Here is a 20,326-nt window from a genome sequence, read left to right on the forward strand (position 1 = left end):
GTCAAAGCATTTCAATGTCATGGCCTCTGGGATTACTTTGCCCAGACAGATCATTATTCTTTCTCTCTAGCTCTGACCCCTACTCTTCTAGAAGTCATTGTGTCTTCCAGCTGGGCTCTTGGGAAAGTCTTACATCAAAAACCCCTGTGGATGCATAATAATTTCCCCCAGTCTCATTATTCCAAATTTCATCTCTCCTCTGGAATCTCCTTTGACTTTCTCAGATGTTTCACATGTCCCTTGGTCATTGCATTTACCCAATTGCCTTATGATTGCTGGAGTGTCTGTCCCAGCTAGACTCTGAGCACACTGAGGTAGGAGACTGGGTTTGGAAAGCCAGTTGGCTCCCAGTGCTTTACCCTAGTAGACCCATGTTTACAACAGGATGCTCTCCTCCTGTGCTGGTCAGTATCCCCCTACACCCACACATCTTTCCATTGCTTCTCTGCTTCATCCAACCACCCATCAAGGACACGGTGAAAGAATAGGGATCAAATCATTGATTCAACTAATTTATCTTTTGTTCTGGACAGAGTAGGTGTCAAAATACATGTGTAGCCAAAATTCACATGCCAAGATTTTAGCATATTCTTCTTTTCCTTCTTTTCCCATCTGAAACTGCATCAGGTACCTCTAATCTAGGTTTTTTCCCCCATTACCTGAAGACCATTAAAGCATTTGGAGTATAATTGTAGACAAGTGTTCTGCAATTCCTTGGCAGTTCTTAGTTTGGTGACGTCGTTTGGTAGTACAGAATCTACTTTGTTAGGTGCCTCTTCTGTTACCAGCTCTATTGAAACCTCCATTTTAAAAATTATGACCGCAAACTCGAGACCCCAGAGACTGTTAGAAGTGGCTTGAGAAACAGTAGCCTTAGTTGTAGTTGGTGACACCAAATGAGATTCAGGTATTTCAGTGATGATTATAAGAACAAATGCACAGGGCATCTTTCATTGTAGAAAAGGCTAAAAAAAAGTTAACAGCACTAATTGCTCCAGGGAATGCACTGTTTACAACAGCTCTTAGAACTTCCGAGCTTTTGGGTTTTTTTGTTTCTTTTTCTGAAAGAGATTCTCTTTAATAATATTGCTTTTCTTTTTACTGAGATATAGAAATACAAAATTATATTAGTTTCAGGTGTATAGAATAATGATTTGATATTTGTACACATTGTAAAATGATCATCACATTAAGTGAAGTAGATGTCTGTCACTATATAGTTACAAAAGAATTTTTGTGTGTGTGATGAGAACTTGAAGATTTACTCTTTTAGCAGTTTTCAAAAATACAATACAGTATTATTAACTGTCATCACCATGCTATATGTTACATCCTCATGACTGCTTTATTTATAACTTCAAGTCTATACCTTTTACCTCCTTTATCCATGTCATCCACACCTGTCGCCCTCCTGCCTCTGGCCTCCATCAGTCTGTCCTTTATATCTGTGAGCTTGGCTTTTTGGTTTTGGTTTTGTTACCGTGCTTGTTTTTTCAGATATCACATGTAAGTGAGATCATATAGTGTTTGTCTTTTTCTTTCTGACTTACTTTGCTTAGAATAATGCCCTGAGAGTTCATCCATGTTGTTGCAAATAGCAAGATTTCAGTACTTTTTATGGCCGAATGATATCCCATTATATAAATTGTCAAACCTAAAAATAAAATAGCCAGTTATTTTACCAGTAAAATGAGTTTATTAGGGAATAGCAGAGGAATTGCAAATGGGACAAGAAAGTTATGGCAGACCACAGGCAAGTCCAAAGAGACAAAGGAAACATAACCTCTTAACAGGTTTCAGGAGGAAATTGGGGAGGGTTGTTTCAAACAAAAGTTCTTTGTCGGGGTGTGGGGATATGGGGGTGTGGGGGTGGGGGGGTGCCTGGGTCATTCAGTCAGTTAAGTGTCTGACTCTTGATTTCCGCTCAGGTCATGATCTCAAGGTTGTGGGATTAAGCTCAGCAGCCAGTTCCATGCTCTATGGGGAGTCTGCTTGAGATTCTCTCACTCCCTTTTCCTTTGCCCCTAAAAAAAGTTCTTTGGAAAAGAACAAGAGTCTGAGATTGTGGTGGTTTCACTTTGATTTCAGGTGGTGGTTAGGGTGTTGTTGCTGGGACAGGAAGAGGTTGTCTTTTTTTTTTTTTTCCCCTTAAAAGCAGGAGATAAAATTCCTATGTGAAAAGTATCTCTTTTTGTCAAGGTAAGAATCACCTTTCTTCATTCTTCTGGTAATGCAGGCTGCTAGGAGTGGTAGGTGTGAGATATCTCTCCTCTTAGGGCTTCCTGACTCCCATTTTTTATTTTTATTTATTTATTTATTTTTTAAAGTAAGCTCCATCTGCAACCTGGAGATAGAGATGTCTGCAACCAGGAGATGGAGAGTCTCATGCTCCAGGGACTGAGCGAGCCAGGCTCCCCTCCTGACCCCATTTTATTTTATTTTTATTTTTTAATTTATTTTATTTTTATTGACCCCATTTTAAATGAGATTTTCTTTACTCATTTTTACAATATACACCACATTTTCTTTATCCATTCATCTATATATGGACACTCTGGTTGTTTGCATATTTTGGCTATGTAAAATAACACTGCGGTGAACATAGGAATGCACCTTTAATTTCAAGCTAGTGTTTTCATTTTCTTTAATTATTATTATTATTTTAAATTATTTGACAGAGAGAGAGACAGTGAGAGCAGGAACATAAGCAGGGGGAGTGGGAGAGGGAAAGCAGGCCTCCTGCCATGCAGTGAGCCCGATGTGGGGCTCGATTCCAGGACCCGGGGATCACGACCTGAGCTGAAGGCAGATGCTTAACGACTGAGCCATCCAGGCGCCCCACCATTTTCTTTTACTTTTTTATGATTTATGTATTAGAGAGAGAGAGAGAGAGAGAGAGAGAGAGAGCGCTGGGGGGGGCGCAGGGGGAGAGGGAGAGAGAGTCTTTTTTTTTTTTTTTTAAGATTTTATTTATTTATTTATTTGTCAGAGAAAAAGAGAGAGAGAGAGAGAGTGTGTGTGCACACAAGCAGGCAGAGAGGCAGGCAGAGGCAGAGAGAGAAGCAGGCTCCCTGCCAAACAAGGAGCCCGATGCAGGACTCGACCCCAGGACCGTGGGATCATGACCTGAGCCAAAGGCAGCAGCTCAAGGTACTGAGCCACCCAGGCATCCTGGGAGAGAGACTCTTAAGCAGAATCCGTGCTGATTGCAGAGCCCAACATGGAGCTCAGTCTCAACCACCTGAGATCATGACCTAAACTGAAACCAAGAGTCAGAGGCTCAGCCGGCTGTAAACACTCAGACCTCCCAAGCTAGCATTTCCTTTGGATCAATACCCAGAAATACAGTCACTGGATTGATGGTATTTCCTTATTTATTTATTTATTTATTTTTAAATATTTTTATTTATTTATTTGACAAAGAGAGAGAGAGAGAGATCACAAGTAAGTAGAACAGCAGGCAAAGAGAGAGAGGGAAGCAGGCTCCCTGCTGAGCAGAGAGCCCGATGTGGGACTCAATCCCAGTACCCTGAGACCATGACCTCAGTCGAAGGCCGAGGTTTAATCCACTGAGCCACCCAGGTGCCCCAGTATTTCTATTTTTAATTGGGGGGGGACCTCCATACTGTTTTCCAGAGTGGCTGTACCAGTTTGATTCCCACTGACAATGTACAAGGGTTCCCTTTCTACATGTCCTCACCAACACTTGTCATTTCTTGTCTTTTCGATGATCTCCGTACCGACAAGTGGGAACCGATATCTCACTGTGGTTTTGATTTGCATTTCCCTGATGGTTAGGGATGTCGGGTACCTTTCCATGTACCTGTTGGCCATGTGTCTGTCTTCTTTGGAAAAAAAGTCTATTCAAATATTCTGCCTATTTTTCCATCGGATTGTATGCATTTTTGCTGTTGAGTTGTATGAATTCTTCATATATTTTGGATATTAACCCCTTATAAGATATACGATTTACAAATATTTTCTCCCATCCAGTAGCTTCCCTTTTCATTTTTTTGATGGTTTAGTTTGTTGGGTAGCAGCTTTTTATTTATTTATTTATTAAAAGATTTTATTTATTTATTAAAAGATTTTATTTATTTATTTGACAGAGAGAGATCACAAGTAGGCAGAGAGGCAGGCAGAGAGAGAGAGAGGGAAGCAGGCGCCCTGCCGAGCAGAGAGCCCAATGCAGGACTCAATCCCAGAACCCGGAAATCATGACCTGAGCCAAAGGCAGCAGCTTAACCCACTATAAGGCACCCAGGCACCCAAGGGCAGCAGCTTTTTAGATGTAGTATAGCTTCTTTTTGCTTTTTTCTCTTTGACTTTTAGTGTCAGATTCCAAAAGACACCTGGGTGGCGCTGTGGGTTAAGCGTCTGCCTTTGGCTCAGGTCATGACCTCAGAGTCCTGGTATCGAGCCCTGCATCAGGGAACCTGCTTCCCCTTCTCTCTCTGCCTGCCTCTCTGCCTACTTGTGATCTCTGTCTGTCAAATAAATAAATAAAACCTTAAAAAAAAAAAAAAGACTAATGTGATTGAGCTTATTGCCCATATTTTCTTTTAAGAATTTCATGCTTTCAGGTCTCACGTTCAAGGCTTTAATCGGTTTTGAATTTATTTGTGTGTGTGGTGTAAAATGGGGGTCCAGTTTCATTCTTTTGCATGTAGCTGTCTGGTTTTCCCGCCACTTACTAAAGAAACTCTCCTCTCCCCACTGTATATCCTTGCCTCCTTTGTTGTAAACTAATTGACCATCTTTGTGTTGGTTTACCTCTGCGTTCTCTATTCTGTTTCATTGACCTAAGTGTCTGGTTTTATGCCAACACTATACTGTTCGATAATTATAGCTTTGTGATATAGCTTAAAATCAGGAAGCATGATGCCTCCAGCCTTATTCTTTTTTTCTCATGATTGCTTTGGCTCTATAGGGTCCTTTGTGGTTCTATACAAATTTTAAGATGTTTGTCCTATTTCTGTGAAAAATGCCATTGGAATTTTGATAAGGATTGCATTGACTCTGTAATAATATTAATTCTTCCAGTCCATGAGCACAGAATATCTTCTCATTTATTTGGGTCATTTCTTCAATTTCTTTCATAAACATCTTGAGTTTATAGAACAGGTCTTTCACCTCCTTGGTGAAATGGATTCCCACTCCTTTTATTGCCTAGTCTGCTTTAACCCAGTACATTTCCCATCTTATTCTCAGGCAAAAGAATCACAACCGTATTCTTTAGGAAATTCTTCACAAGGAACCAAAAGTATGTCACTAGAAAATTAGATTTTCAGACCTTCTGGTGAGAAAATCTGCCTTCCTGATTGTTTCCAAATACTGACCTTTCCCTCAGGCTTGAAGAAAGAACTCTTAATTTCTCAGGGTGGGGGTCAGGCTCATCTGTGCAGCCTCCCCTGTCTCCCCCAGACTCGTGTGGCCTGGAGGGTGTGTGTTGACTCCTACTGACTTGTGACCTTCTGTTTTTCAGAACCAGAGGCAGGAGAGGTGTCCCCTCCAGTTGGGGCTGGTGTCAACAGCAACAGCTGGACCTTTAAATACGGACCAGGCAACCCCAAACAATCTGGTCCCGGTGAGTTGCCAGACAAATTCATTATCCCAGGATCTCCTGCAATCATCTCCATCCGGCAGGAGCCTACTAACAGCCAAATTGACAAAAGTGACTTCATAACCTTCGGCAAAAAGGAGGAGACCAAGAAAAAGAAGAAAAAGAAGAAGGGTAACAAGACCCAGGAAAAAAAAGAGAAAGGGAACAGCACGACTGACAACAGTGACCAGTGAGGTCACCTCATGGAAACAAGCCACTTAGCCAGTTTTTGTAATAATGGCAAATCTCTCCCATGTAGCAACTCCCCACTCCTTTCTCCTGTCTCCATGAGCCCTCTCCTATAGACCTCAGAAATCTGCAGAAAGTTCCCTGTGTCTATGTAGATCCCATTGAACAGGTTTTGTCTTGAAAGCTTTACTAAGTCTGGTGTTAACTCTTTCTCTCCACTCTGGCTTGTTTTCAGAACCTAAAAAGCAGACCCAAGTTTCCTTTCTCCTCCGCCGCAAAGGAGAGGCTTCCCAGTCCCGCCAGTGAGAGGTTGGAAACTCTCTGCCCTGTGCTCCGGGGATGCTGTCTTGATGACACTTGCAGGGCAGGCACAAAGGTTTTGAGATTGAGCAGCTGGGGTTCGGGGGGCCACTGGGTTGGTGTGATCGCCGGCGGTGCGGGAGGGGGCGCCAGACCTCGGCTGGGCGGGGCCAGGTGAGACTAGCCCGCATGAGGAGGGCTGGTGGGAAGAAAGGCAAAAGAATGGCAGGAGTTGCCAATCCAGGGAGGAAGCACGAAATGAAAAGGGACCAGACTTTCTAAACCTTGTGACTCAAGAGGCGGTGGCCACCCTCCCGCAGACAAAACTGCCCCCCACTGACCAGGCCCTAGGAGGCCTTAAGTTTGTTGCTGTGGTGTCGTGATCCCTACAACTCACATCACACCGACAAACCAACAGCTCAGTGTTGCACGGGGCCAACCAGGGCAGATCTGATGTGTTTTCGGATATCCTTGTGCTCACTTTCTTACCCATTCTTTTGCACACAATGTTTATGAAAAGGCCTGGTCCTTTTCCAACACATATGCAAAAGCAAAGACAAAAGAAAACCCCAACACCTCACTTTATGCTGTTTGTTGTTTGATAGATTTATTTAAAAAAGAGAAAAATCTATAGCTATAAATCTCTAAAGAGAAATATGATGACTACAGTTCCCCTCAACTCTCCTCAAAAGAGAATCCAATCTACAGCCATTTAAATGACCATTGCTGCTACAGAAGTGCTTTAAGAGAATTGCCTGGAACATCTGTATTATACTGGCCACCTGCCAATCACAGCTTTACTCTTTCAGGTCACTCTGGGGCTGCCTCTTGCATGTATTAATTCCTGAATAAAAAGATCTTTCTCTCTCTTTTCTAAGAAACAATTCTGTGCACTTTGAATACACAACCTTCTCTAGCCAACTATATCAAGACCCTGAAATTGAAGAAAAATCATTGTTTTCTCAAACACACAGTGAGCCGACTTTTCAATCCTCGAATTCTGTGCTTTGTCTTGGTGTGCTAGCCCACACCTCCTCTTTGGTTTAGTTTGCCTTTTTTAGAACATTCTGAATTGCTAATCTTGCTAACACCTATGATGTTACCTGAAATCAATCTCCCATATGTATGCTGTATGCTATTATAAGACTCCTGAAATATACTTACTCTGTGCTTGTGTATGTGAATGTTAATGCAACTATTACCTAGAGTGAACTTTAAGCTTTATTGTTGAATGTAATTCCATCCTATTTCCTTTTGTACACCTGTGAAAAAGTGGAGTAGTGTTTTTTTAAACCATTGTTTAATCAGCTTTTGTGTATTAAAGACACAGTAAAATTTCTTTCTTAAATCAAGACACTGGTGATTCAAGGAATTTTATTTATGGTCAGCCAAGAGCTGTCTCTTGCCGAGACTCCTGCTGGCAAGAGAATGGATAAAGCTGTTTTTTTCTAGTAACAATTCTGGAATGAATACCACAGTTATTCCCTGAAGGTATGCAAGCACAAAATTTACCAATCTGACCTCGCTGAAGTCGCAGAATGCTTTGAAATTCTAATGACATCTGGAATATCAGCTCATAGAGAAGAATAAAATTTACTGTCACCTTAGATAAGAAATTTTAATTTTGTTAAAATGTACAATTTAGAAGTTTAATTATATTATCTTTTCAAAGTTATCATAAAAGAGGTAGGAGTCTGTTATTAAAACAAAAACATTAAATCTCAAAAAAAAAAGCCTGTTTTGTCTACTTTAGCTTCATTCTCCCATATTTTGAAGGGTGTGTAACTTCAGCTCTGCAGGATTGCATGGGGTAAAACTTGTTGCCAACACATGTGAACCATTGCTACATTGTAGGTTGTGATCATTTTGCCCCATCGAACCCATGTATCTGACCTTACGTGCCTTTTGAATACTAGGAGAATCGGGCTAATTTATTAATGATGATAATTATAATGTATCTGTACAGCACTTTTTACATTTGCAAAGTGCTTTCCAGTCCATGTTAGTTACTAGTTATTACAGCTGTAAGGATAAAACACGTCATGTGGATTCATTTTTAATTGGTGCTATTGGTATTTATTCTGTTATTGCTAATAAATGAAAATGGTGGTATGAAAGAAATGGTGGTCATTTCTAAGTATAAGAGTAGGAGAAAAACAGAACACTGATTATCATTAGCTGTTGTCTTTGAAGAGGTTTGCAGTATGAAACTTACACGGTATCACTCTCTGGCTACCTCCTGGGCTTTTGTGTTCAGCACTAAGGCCAAACACTCAGGGGAATCAAGACTCACACCCCACAATCTGATCAGAATGGGAAGCCAGGAGGCTTCTGGGTCACTTCCCAGTACACAGTTTCGGTGTTCTCTAGGAAAAATCGCACCAAACTGATTTTTATCTCTAGAGCCCTCCGGGCATCTTTATTCATTACTTGCTTAGCCTTTGCTCCCCTCCACAATTGGGCAGTCAGATAATGCCCCCAGGAAATAAACCTTTATTGAGTACAGGACACATGCTAGTCACAGTACAAGGTAGGTTCAGTTCACAGCCTACGTTCCATAACAAATAGATTATATTTTCCTTCTGTAGTTAAATTTTATGAGCAGTTGTTCTCAAATGGGCGCAGTTCTGCTCCTCAGGGGACTTTTGGCAACACCTGGGGATATTTTTTGGGTTTTTTTACTTGGATGGAATGCTACTGGCATCTAATGGGTAGAGGCCAAGGATGATGTTAAACACCCTGTAATACACAAGACAGACCCCACCACAAAGAATTTTCTAATCCCAAAGGTCAATAGTACCAAGGGGGAAAAACCTAGAGATAGAGTGACCATATATTTTGTTGTTGAATCCATTTTTGAGATGGAAATAATAATCAGGACACAAGATATAAGCTGGGACTATCCTGGGAAAACAGAGATGTATGGTGACTCTGCTTAAAGAAAGAGACACTAATGTTACACCATATGTTACTAACTGGAGTTTCTTTATTTCTTTATTTAAAGATTTTATTTATTTATTTGACAGAGATGATAAGTAGGCAGAGAGGCAGGCAGAGAGAGAGGGGGGAAGCAGGCTCCCTGCTGAGCAGAGACCCTGATGTGGGGCTCCATCCCAGGACCCTGAGATCATGACCTGAGCTGAAGGCAGAGGCTTAACCCGCTGAGTCACGCAGGTGTCTTAACTAACTGGAATTTAAATAATAACTTGAAAAAAAAAAAAACCTGGAAAAGAAAGAAACAAACCAGTATCGCTCTGTCACTCACTAACTGGGGACCCTTGGGCAAACCATTGTGTCTCTCAGTAGTTCAGCCTCAGTATCATCATCTATCAGATAGGAATAATCATGATACAGACCTTACAGATTCGTGGGGCAGACATAGCAAGACAATCTCACAAAGGTTTTAGCACAATGTCTGGCACACCACAGTGCTCAATAAAGAGTTGTTATTCTTAATAATCCTTTTCTTCCATCTCTTCACCCCCCCTTTTTTAAAAAGATTATTTATTTTAGAGAGCACATATGCACATGAAAGGTGGGCAGTGGGATGAAGGGGGGTGGGGGAAGGGCCAGAAAGAGTGAGACAGCATGCATCACACCCAGAGCTAGCCAAATGAGAGATTTGATCTCACGATCCTGAGATCATGACCTGAGCCCAAATCAAGAGTCACACGCTCAACCGACTGAGCCACCCTGGTGCCCCATCCACTCACCCTTTTTCAGAAATGTAGCTGTTACATTCAGGACACTTTTCCTACTGATTAAAATGTGAGTGATGGATTACAAGTCAACTTAAACTGCAATAAAAAGAGTTTTACTCCTTTACATTTTGCTCACCCCCAAAGAAAAAGCAGTCAAGTCAGTTTCATAACACTTTACCTACCTCTATCATGAACAATAATCAGGTCTTTAAGTGGTCAACAGACCAGTTTGTTTACAGCTCTTCCACATTAATGATCAGGGATCTGAAAGCCAGACCAAAGGGCTTAGAAGTCACTTTTCGAGTTCCAGTGAATAAATTCCACGTGAGCCTAAGTGCAACAGCTTGACAGAGAAAGAGGAGTCACCTCCAACACCTTCTTTTGGCAGATGGTCAAAACGCCAAAGATCCACAAACTTGCCTAGTGTCTTACAGCTAATCAGGAGCAAACTAAGTTTATCTCCTGTAAGCACCCAGCTGCTTAATGTGGGTCTTACAGAGAGTCCGGGATTCATTCTTTTGAAGAAATACAATTCATCTGATTTTATTTTATTTTTTTAAAGATTTTATTTATTTATTTGAGAGAGAGACAGTGAGAGAGAACATGAGCGAGGAGGTCAGAGGGAGAAGCAGACTCCCCATGGAGCTGGGCCTGATGTGGGACTCGATCCCAGGACTCCAGGATCATGACCTGAGCTAAAGGCAGTCGTCCAACCAACTGAGCCACCCAGGCGCCCAATTCATCTGATTTTAAAGGATGAGGTTCCTCGAGGAATGTCAGAGCCTTTACTGAGGACTTTTAGGCTAAAGTAAGATTCTAATTCACAAGATGTCCTATTGATGTATTTTAAGTTTTATAAGTTCAAAACCCAATCCGGAAGAACCAATGTAGTTGACCAAATACTAAAGCAATTCTAAGGTTAAATCTAGATTTTAAAACGTCCAAAACAACAAGAGACATGCTCAAACACACAAAAAACTACAGATAAGCTTCCTTAGGATCTGAAAATCCCAAGAGCTTCCTTAAGAAATGGCAAGCTGGCCACTCTTGACCCTGTTTCATCACTTTTATATGTGTTTGCTCTCCTTGCAGAAGCAGAAGATCAAATAATTGCTCCCCAAATTAGCATGGCTGTTGGCTAGCAGGACATATATTTGCAAGCTGGGATGCCCCTTCTGATTTTCTATAGACATACGTACACATATGGACAGACTCTTCTGTTATAACGAATCAGGGGGCTTTAGTAAATGAGCAGTGTGCTCTTCTACCTTTGAAGTTGGGCCTCAAAGAGGTATATCACAACCTCACTGTCACAACCAGTTGGGTAAAATGTGTGTTGGTTCCCATTTTCTATTGGGTTGACCCAGGGGGAAATGCCTGCTGCAACATGAAATCTTAAAAGTCTTTTGCTTCAAAAAAAGTCTATGAGTTTATCTCTGCGCCTAAGTTCCTGTGAGACAGAGACTGACTGCTAGATTTACTTCCATAACATAGAGTATAATCTGCACAAAGAAATAAGGGAGATTAGGCAGTGAAAAACATAAAGCCCAGCAATTTGTTAGGTTATGCAACTATCCTGTCGCTGTGGAATCATCAGTCCACAAGAACATGAACAATTCAACCACTTAGCCAGCTGCTGGTCTTAGAGCAGAGCTAAAGAAATTGACAACTGGGACATAAACATACAGAAGACTTGATGAAACAGTTCTCATTTTTAAGCTTGGCTTTCACTAGCCTAACTTGATTTAATTTTACGTGACACTGTATTTTTATTATAAAAGCATACGTTCTTCCTTATAAATCAAAGAATCTTACAGTTCTCTTTCACACAGGTGTCCAATGTCAACATGTTCAGGTGTGGTTTTCAGGTGTACACATTTTCCTCTATGTGCACACACATGAACACACACACATACAGACACACACAGGAAGGAGATTAGTCAATAAGCAGGTGCTCTTCTCCCTTTGACGTTGTGCCTAAGAGGGGTCTATAACAACCCTATTGTCATGACCAGGTAAGTAAAAGATAGAAAATTAAACTTATATGATACATGTGTATCACATTATGCATATGTAATTGTTTTTTCAAATTAAAAAAAAGAATACCGTGCTCATTACCCTAAAGCTTTTTTTTTTTTCACTTACAGTAACATGGAGACTTCTCCAGTTTAAATCACTCCTTTTAATTCCTATACAAATTTCATGTAATGGTCAGATCATAATGTCATAGTAATTTACCTGTTCTTTTAATTAATGGACATTTAGGCCAATCCAGATTTTTGCTACTAGGAACAAAAATGGCACTTGTGTGCAATGATAAATTCAGTACCTGAGCTTTACAAAACCTGGTCTAGGTGTATCTACAAGAGGAATTTTATAAGGCCATTCATGAGCTTTATGTGACTCTCTCCATAAAAACCACAGTCCTCCATCTGAACACATACTCAGTTTGGGTACTCAGCGTTAAATTATGGCTCTATTTATATAGATGAATGATGAAAACAGAAGAGACATTCATGAGAAAGATAGAAGTGAGAAAAATTTGTTTTCATTTACTTACCCAAAATAATTTCTTGGAAGCTCCATTTCACCCAAAGACTTTTCTTCAACCAATCACAGAGTGAGCTGCACATATGAAAGAGGGAGCCTAGAAGACAACTCAAATACTTGCTTACATTTGCGATGTATTAATACCATCTGGTTGAATACTGCATAGAAAGTAGTCCAGTTGTCTTCAAGGTTGTTACATCTTAGCTGAGAAGTAGACATATGAACCTAGTACCTATGGTACAGATTTCATTTTAAGAAAAATTGTTTATCAATAATGACTCTGAGACAGCCAAGGATCAAGGTGGACATTCATGTGTTAATCTCAGTTACAAAACCATCTGGTTCATAGCTTTGAAAGATCTGCCTCACTAAATTATTGATACAAATCAGCCTTTCAAGAAAGAATTAACAGTCTCAAGTCCTTAGGTTTATTCCATTCTCTATGGCTAACAGCATTCATTACCCAGATGAAATACACATTTCCTCTCAACTGCAGTAACTTTCCAGATCACTTTCCTCTTTGTCTTCCCCAGGCCTCTGGCCAATTTTCCAAGAGCAAGAGATTCTAGAAGGCTCCATCTTCCTTTCAGAGTGTTTATAGTGGCGCAGCTAGCTCAGAGCCCCATCAGATGTCTGATAAGCCAGTCTGGGAACGGAGGTGGGTGGTACACATGTTTGGGAGCATAGACCATGCTGGATCTAGCATGGGATGCTTGGAGGGCAGAAAGGTGAGTTTCTACAGGCAGAGCTTCCATCAGAAAGGTAGGAGCGTTCAGTTACTGTCCTTGCATAGATACAGAATGAGAGGGCAGAGGGGCTGCAGGACAGGTCCACTCTGTGTGCAGAGATGTTCCCCGTAGAACAGATTTTTGGTTGCAAGTTAAAAAAAAAACCAAATCCATCTAGATTAAGCTGAAAAGGACAATTGATTATAAAGGCAGAGGTTGTCTCATTGAAACCAAGAATGGGAGTGCAGCTGGGACCCCAGAAGAGACCTGCTGGTCTTAGAGCAGAGCTAAAGAAATTGACAACTGGGACATAAACATACAGAAGACTTGATGAAACAGTTCTCATTTTTAAGCCAGAACTGTTATTGTCTTTTTAAAATTTAATCTTCTCTCAAATTATCTTTCTTAATCTGTTTCATTCTTACCTACCTCTACAGACCATTTTTTTCTCTTCTCATTTCCACAGCTTCTAAATGTATTTATCCTTAGTGGGCCTCAAAACCTTACCTTCTCTTTCCAAATACCCATTCTAAATTCTTCATGGAGAGAAAAAACTGATTGAATTGCCTGGAGTCCGGTGGTCAGCTGTGGTCCCATCAGCTATGGGCCAGGGGCTACAGATAGAAAAGAGAATTCCCATTAAAGGGGAGATCAGACATTAAGAGACAACTCTAAAAACTTGCTGACCACTGATATTCCTCAACTGTAAATTATACATCAGTGTATAGTATCTTAGAAAGTTAAGGCCTATTTGAAACTTACTTAACAAGTAAGAAAACCGAGGAAGGGAAAAGTGTTATTCAAGGTCACAGCCAGTAAGTGACAAAACAAAGTCATTCTTCTTTTATCAGGGACTGCAAGACAGAGTCCACTGGGAGTGAATGACGATACGCATTTCCTGATATCCTTCACAGCTGTAAGTAGTCTAATTTAAGGAGGCCATGTTTATTTTATTTTTTAATATTTTATTTGTTTTTCAATTATTTATTTATATTACCTGGAGAAAATGGTGGCAAGTGGGTTTTTTTGTTTGTTTTTGTTTTTTAAGACTTTATTTATTTGACAGAGACAGAGTGAGAGAGGGAACACAAGCAGGGGGAGTGGGAGAGGGAGAAGCTGGCTTCCCACTGAGCAGGGAGCCGGATGAGCTGGATCCTAGGACTCTGGGATCATGACCTGAGCCAAAGGCAGACGCTTAACCAACTGAGCCACCATATATATATATATCCCTGTGTATATATATATACAGGATAGTATTAGTCTTTCTGTACCTTGCTCTTTACTACATACATACACATCTTTTGAATTACTTGTATATATTTCCTGACATGGTTATACTATAATTTATTTAACCAGCCCCTGTTAATTGATAATAAAGGTTTTGCATATTTTTACCACTGTAAACAGTGCTACAATGAACACTCTTTTACCACGTTTGGCACATTAATCCAATATTCCTGCAGGATAGGTTCCAAAAAGTGGAATTACTAAGATGTAAAAAAATACCCACATTAAATCTTTTTATAGATACATATTACAAACTAGGCCCCTGGAAATGCAGTATACTCCTACCAGCAGTTCATGAGAGTTTCTTGCCTAATGGATATTATTATTCCATTTCATCTCTGAAAAGAAGATAAGCAAAACATTGTGGTTTAGTTTGTATGTTTTTGATTACTATAGAGTTGCACGTTTTTTTCTATTAGATTATGATTTAACTGATCTGATTTAGGGTTTTAGCATAAACTAAGTGATAACAGGCTTTTCTTTTTGTTAGGCAATTGCCTGACTTAAGTTTGACTGCTGAGGCATTCGCTTTAATAAAGGCCTCCATTGTAAAGATGGCTATGTTAAGTAACTGCCAGCCCCAAGACTCCAAAAACAGCCAGCCACCGCCCTCAACCCCCATCTTGATTGATTTCTATACCCGACCTTTCTGGTAGCTGCTCCCCTCGCCCCCTTTAAATTCCCCTTCACATGTTTTAAATTCACCAATAAAGAGTGAGGCCACCAGATTCTCGCCTCTGGTAAAAACAGAACCGCAGGTGTTCAGGCACGCTCGCTCGCACACGCACGCTCGCACACGCACATGCGCGTACTCTCCCTACGCGACCTTTCTCTCTGGCCCAGCTACGCACCATAGTCTCCATAATCTGTAAGTGGGCAAGGTTTTTGTTTTTGTTTTCTCCCACAGAGTTTTCTTATAGTTCTTGCTGGGGGCATCTTGCAATCATTAAGAACCACAAGGGCCTGTCCAGCCACAGCTGTGGTTATTGATAGGCTGAGATCAGTCAGCACAGAAAACGTGTCAAGGGGCGCCTGGGTGGCTCAGTGGTTAAGCCGCTGCCTTCGGCTCAGGTCATGATCTCAGGGTCCTGGGATCGAGTCCCGCATCGGGCTCTCTGCTCGGCAGGGAGCCTGCTTCCTCCTCTCTCTCTCTGCCTGCCTCTCTACCTACTTGTGATTTCTCTCTGTCAAATAAATAAATAAAATCTTTAAAAAAAAAAAAAACGTGTCAAATATTTACCAGGATACAAGAGGTCCTTAGGAATCCAAGCAGAAAATTTGGCCTCAAAACAGTGAAATATTGATGGTGTTTTTTGGCCCAGTAGATATGTTAGATAGATTACAGGGTGTGATCTCAGAATCTATTCAGTCCATATATTTGTGTGACAGATAATTACTCTATAAAAAATGCAGACTTGACATTTCAGTAGAAGGATGCATTAGGCCTGTGTAGGCGGGGGCGGGGAGGGGCTTGCTGATCAGCGCTTAGAAACTGTGAAGCACAGTGGGCCACCTGCCTTTCTTCTAGACTTCTACCCTTCAGTATTCATAGCAACTCTGAGACGAAACCAGAACCTATGCAAGATTTTGTATTCCATTTTCCTCAAAAGGAGCCCACATGTCCTTGTTTCTGAGTCCCTGAGCCCACTGGTAGAGGTTTGACTAACTCCCCAAGTAGCAGACCTGGAGCCTGTTGGGTGTTGGAAAATTCAAAATAAAACTCCTTTGAGATAGACTTCTTTCACCCGTCCATTAAAATGGTTACACAGCTTAATGCAACAGTGTGTTCCCAAGGGTGCCTGCCAGTCACCAGGTGTTCTCATTTGCTTTCTTACAGATACTTCTTGTGCCTTCCCTCATGGCCTCTAAACTTCACCTCTGATTCTGCTGCTTGCGCTGATAAAATCTTCTGTGGGCTTAGACACATTTCTGGCTGACAGGGTTCTGCCTCAAACCTGCACTTAAGTCTTTTGCTTTCTTTCCTAGGGCTTTTCATGGAGCATTGGTGCTTGAAGGCACTGGTTGACCTCCAAGTGGGGGATTTACCACCTCTGGGTCAACTTTCAACCAATGAGTGCTGAGAAACAAATGTTTCTCCCGGTTGATCCTTAGCCGAACAATTCAAGAGACATCCTACACCCCACTTGGGGTTCTGGCTGTTTGACGCTTGGTTGCTCACAGTGGTGATCTCGATAATGTGTCCTGGATTGGCTTTTTTGGTCTCACTTTTCCTGGCTCTTGGGATCATCTCCCAAACTATGATCTGTGCACAAACACTTGTCTCAGGCTTTGCTCGAGAGTAAATTGAGCTCAGATATATTGCTAATTGGATATAAATGAGTAAGAGTAGTTTGACAGTTTCGGGGCACCTGGGTAACTTAGTCAGTTAAGCCTCCAATTCTTGATATCAGTTGGGGTCTTGATCTCAATCCTAGGGCCCTGGGATCATGACCTGCGCCAAAGGCAGGCACTTAACCGACTGAGCCCTGCAGGTGCCTCAAAATCTTTTTTTAAAAAGTTTCCATTAAAGGAATTAGGGTAAATTGTACAATGAACCCTCATGTGCCCATGATCCAGCTTTGAACAATTTACCATCATCTTGCCAAGTTCATTTTCTTTCTCTCCCCACTTTCCCCCCCGGAGTGTTAAAACAAATGCCAAATATTTATTGTTTCACCTGTAAAAATCTGTTACTTTGAAAGTTTCAGTGCTTCACTGATTGGATCTGACATGGTATATTTTAAAATTCTAGTAAATGCCCAAAGGAATACAAAACAATAACAAATAGCAAAAGAAAGCAAATACTCAAAAGGTTTAAATTGGATGAATTAAAGGAAGCCTGATGTATTATAAATATATGCAATAGAATAAGAAAGTAATACTTAATAGGTCCTTAGAAAGTAAAGCCTAAAAATGAATCCTTGAACTGCCCAGAAATGGGAAAAACATTACTTTTAAAAAGATGCAAAAATATTCAGAAAACATTAAATAAAGCTGTCCAATCTGTGTGGCCTACATAACTAGAGCCAATTCCTGAATAAAACTAGAGTTATAGGTAGAGTTGCCAGATTTAGCGAATAAAAATGTAGAATAGCCAGTTAAATTGAAATTTTAGGTAAATAATTATATAATCATATCATAATTATATATATGATTATCATATCATCATATATAATCATATCATAGATATGTTCCATGCAATATTTGGCACATATTTATATAAAGATATTATTATTTTTGTCTGTATTTCTCATTTATCTGATAATGCCTAGATTCTACCACAAGCAGAATGAATCAGAATTTCTGGGGTTGTGGCCTGGGCATTACTTTTTAAAAAATTCCATAGGTCAGAATTACCTACTTCTGAGATTAAGAACCACTGCTCTAGAAAATGCTAATTTTAGCCAAATCAATTAGGTCAATTCCATCAGGAGAATTGACTTTTAAGTGGAATGGTATCAGGTGAACTAAATCCTCATCACTGTCTTAGCATGCTGCTTCGAAAAGGTGTCCAACCCTCTTGGTGTGCTATGTCCTTCTAAGACAGTAAGAACCTGATTGATTTTGTAGACATTACTTATAGAGTCCCACCTTGAATTTGGCATCTGCCTCTGGCGATCCTCTTTGCCTGAGTGAGGCATCTTCCGGGAGGAGCAGTTTTCCTTTTTTGCCCATTAGCTAAGTTCTGGAACTGAAGATGTGAAGGTTTTTTCTAGGTTGAAGGCTGAAAACACCCTGGTCTCAAGTCAGCCATGGCTCAGAAATCCCCTTGGACGTTTTGGGGCAGTTTTACTTTTCACTTGCATACATGGAGAAGCTGTTAGAGTAACTTGGTGACTTGCAAGTGTCAACCAGAGGCAAACTAACATACCCTAACTTCTACCTAAGTTGATTTAGAAAGGGTAACATGATGAAATTTTCCAGTATTGTTTAGGGTTGCTCAGAGAAACAGGCTTGTATGTTTCTAGACTTTTCCCAAAACAAAATGTTACCTGAAAGTACTTCTTTGTCCTTTTCTGTAGCTAAGGTGCTATCTGTCTCCCCATCAGCTCCCAGTGGCCCTGGTGGCAGAGAAGAATGGTTTGTTATTTGATGCCAAATTGAATCTGCAGAGATTCAGTGAACTAAGACTAGAAAATTATTACAGTGACTCAGAATGTGTATGTCTCTCTGTGATTTTAAGCATTGATAGCAAGGGAGACTTACTTTTAATTTCCTTTTAAATATTAGGATGTTTCAAAATGTCCACAGTTACTGATTAGGCCAGTGTGTTTTTGATCTTGGTGATAGAAAGTAGCCAACTTTTAAAGTTAAAAAAAAATTCCTCTGGAGACTGTAAGTGAACTCCCCTGTTTCAAGAGCACCCTTGGTAGCCATAGCAAAAACATGAGCACTCTTCCGCTCAGTGGTACTTGTCAAGAAGATGTTATTGTTGCCCTGGGGCACCTGGGTGGCTCAGTGTGTTAAGTGTCTGCCTTCCTCTCAAGTCATGATCCCAGGTTCCTGGGTCGAGACCCACATTAGGCTCCCTGCTCCACAGGGATCCTGCTTCTCCCTCTCCCTCTACCTGCTGTTCCCCCTGCTTGTGCTCTCTGTCAAATAAATAAATAAATAATCTTTAAAAAAACAAACAAAAAAAAACCCTATTCTTGTCACCCTTTGGTTGTCCCAGGCCATTGCTTCCAGTGAGAAGAATGGGCAGCACTGGCAACACCACTATCACCCAATGTTCTGGTCTTTGGGGAAGGTCTTTGGAGAAGCATGGGCTTCAGGACTAGATTTGTCCTCAAATTGGGTAGAAAGCTAGCACCTTTTGATTCCTCCTGCTGTGGATAATATCCAAGGCAGTGGAAGGAAACTCTCATGTTAGATCACAATTGTCCTGTGTCTCAGGCCTCGGAAACTGTGTTGGCAGGGTTTGGAGGGGGTCTCCTTGTGGCCCTGTGCTGAAAGGAAGACACCAGTTTTAGCCATGTGAGAGCCCAAGAATTCTGAATGTTTCTGATGAGACCCCCTGTACCTTACCCCAGAGTCACAGCCTTACCAACACTATCTGCCCTCATGGCCATCAGCATTAGCTTTCTAGTTTATGTCCATTTCCAGAAGTTCAGAACTCTGCCATCAACTCTTTGCCCCCAGAGAGTAGCTCCCGTGTTGTTCTGTGGATTTCTTTTCTTTTTTAAAAAATATGATTTCCACCTTCTTCCATTCTTTTTTTTTTTTCTTAAGAAAGAGCAAATGAGGGGCGCCTGGGTGGCTCAGTGGGTTAAAGCCTCTGCCTTCGGCTCAGGTCATGATCCCAGGGTCCTGGGATCTAGCCCCACATCAGGCTCTCTGCTCCGCGGGGAGCCTGCTTCCTCCTCTATCTCTGCCTGCCTCTCTGCCTACTTGTGATCTCAGTCTGTCAAGTAAATAAATAAAATCTTAAAAAAAAAAAAAAAAGAAAGAGAAAAGAATGAGCAGGGGTGGGTTGAGGGTGGGGAGGGGCAGAGGGAGAGAGAGAATCTTTTTTTTTTAACTTTTTTAAAATTTAATTTCTTTTCAGTGTAACAGAATCCATTGTTTTTCCACCACACCCAGTGCTCCTTGCAATACGTGCCCTCCACAATAACCACCACCAGACTCCCCCAACCTCCCACCCCCACCCTGCCCCTTCAAAACCCTCAGATTGTTTTTCAGAGTCCATAGTCTGGGAGAGAGAGAATCTTTTTTTTTCTTTTTAACTTCTGCAGATTTATTAATTGATTTATGTAGATACCAACTCTCCCTTCTTGACTAATTAGCCTCTAAATTCCATAAAGAATACATTCTGTACCATGATAACTTAGTTTCAGTGTATCACTAAACAAAAACAACGAACACCATTGTCATTCCAATCAATTATGTAAAACTAGATATAGTTTGAAAGTAAAAGAATTTTAAGCAAATTATAATTTAGAAAAACAACTTTATGAAACAGAATGTCTTTC

The 20,326-nt window shown here is 40.8% G+C and overlaps 1 protein-coding gene across 3 annotated transcripts in view; it reads left to right on the forward strand.

The window, feature by feature from the left end:
• LOC132028601 (protocadherin alpha-C2) overlaps positions 1–7,443 on the forward strand; it is a 106,435-nt gene extending 98,992 nt beyond the window's left edge. For 2 of the 3 annotated variants that reach the window (XM_059417768.1, XM_059417766.1), the window contains exon 4: positions 5,486–6,020. In XM_059417768.1, the coding sequence (XP_059273751.1) occupies positions 5,486–5,796 (311 nt within the window). In that variant the 3' untranslated portion in view covers positions 5,797–6,020. The other variant, XM_059417767.1, reaches the window with a different exon arrangement.
• Positions 7,444–20,326: the final 12,883 nt, after the last annotated feature.

The sequence above is a fragment of the Mustela nigripes genome, chromosome 12 (assembly GCF_022355385.1).
Source record: "Mustela nigripes isolate SB6536 chromosome 12, MUSNIG.SB6536, whole genome shotgun sequence".
Classification (NCBI taxonomy): domain Eukaryota; kingdom Metazoa; phylum Chordata; class Mammalia; order Carnivora; family Mustelidae; genus Mustela; species Mustela nigripes.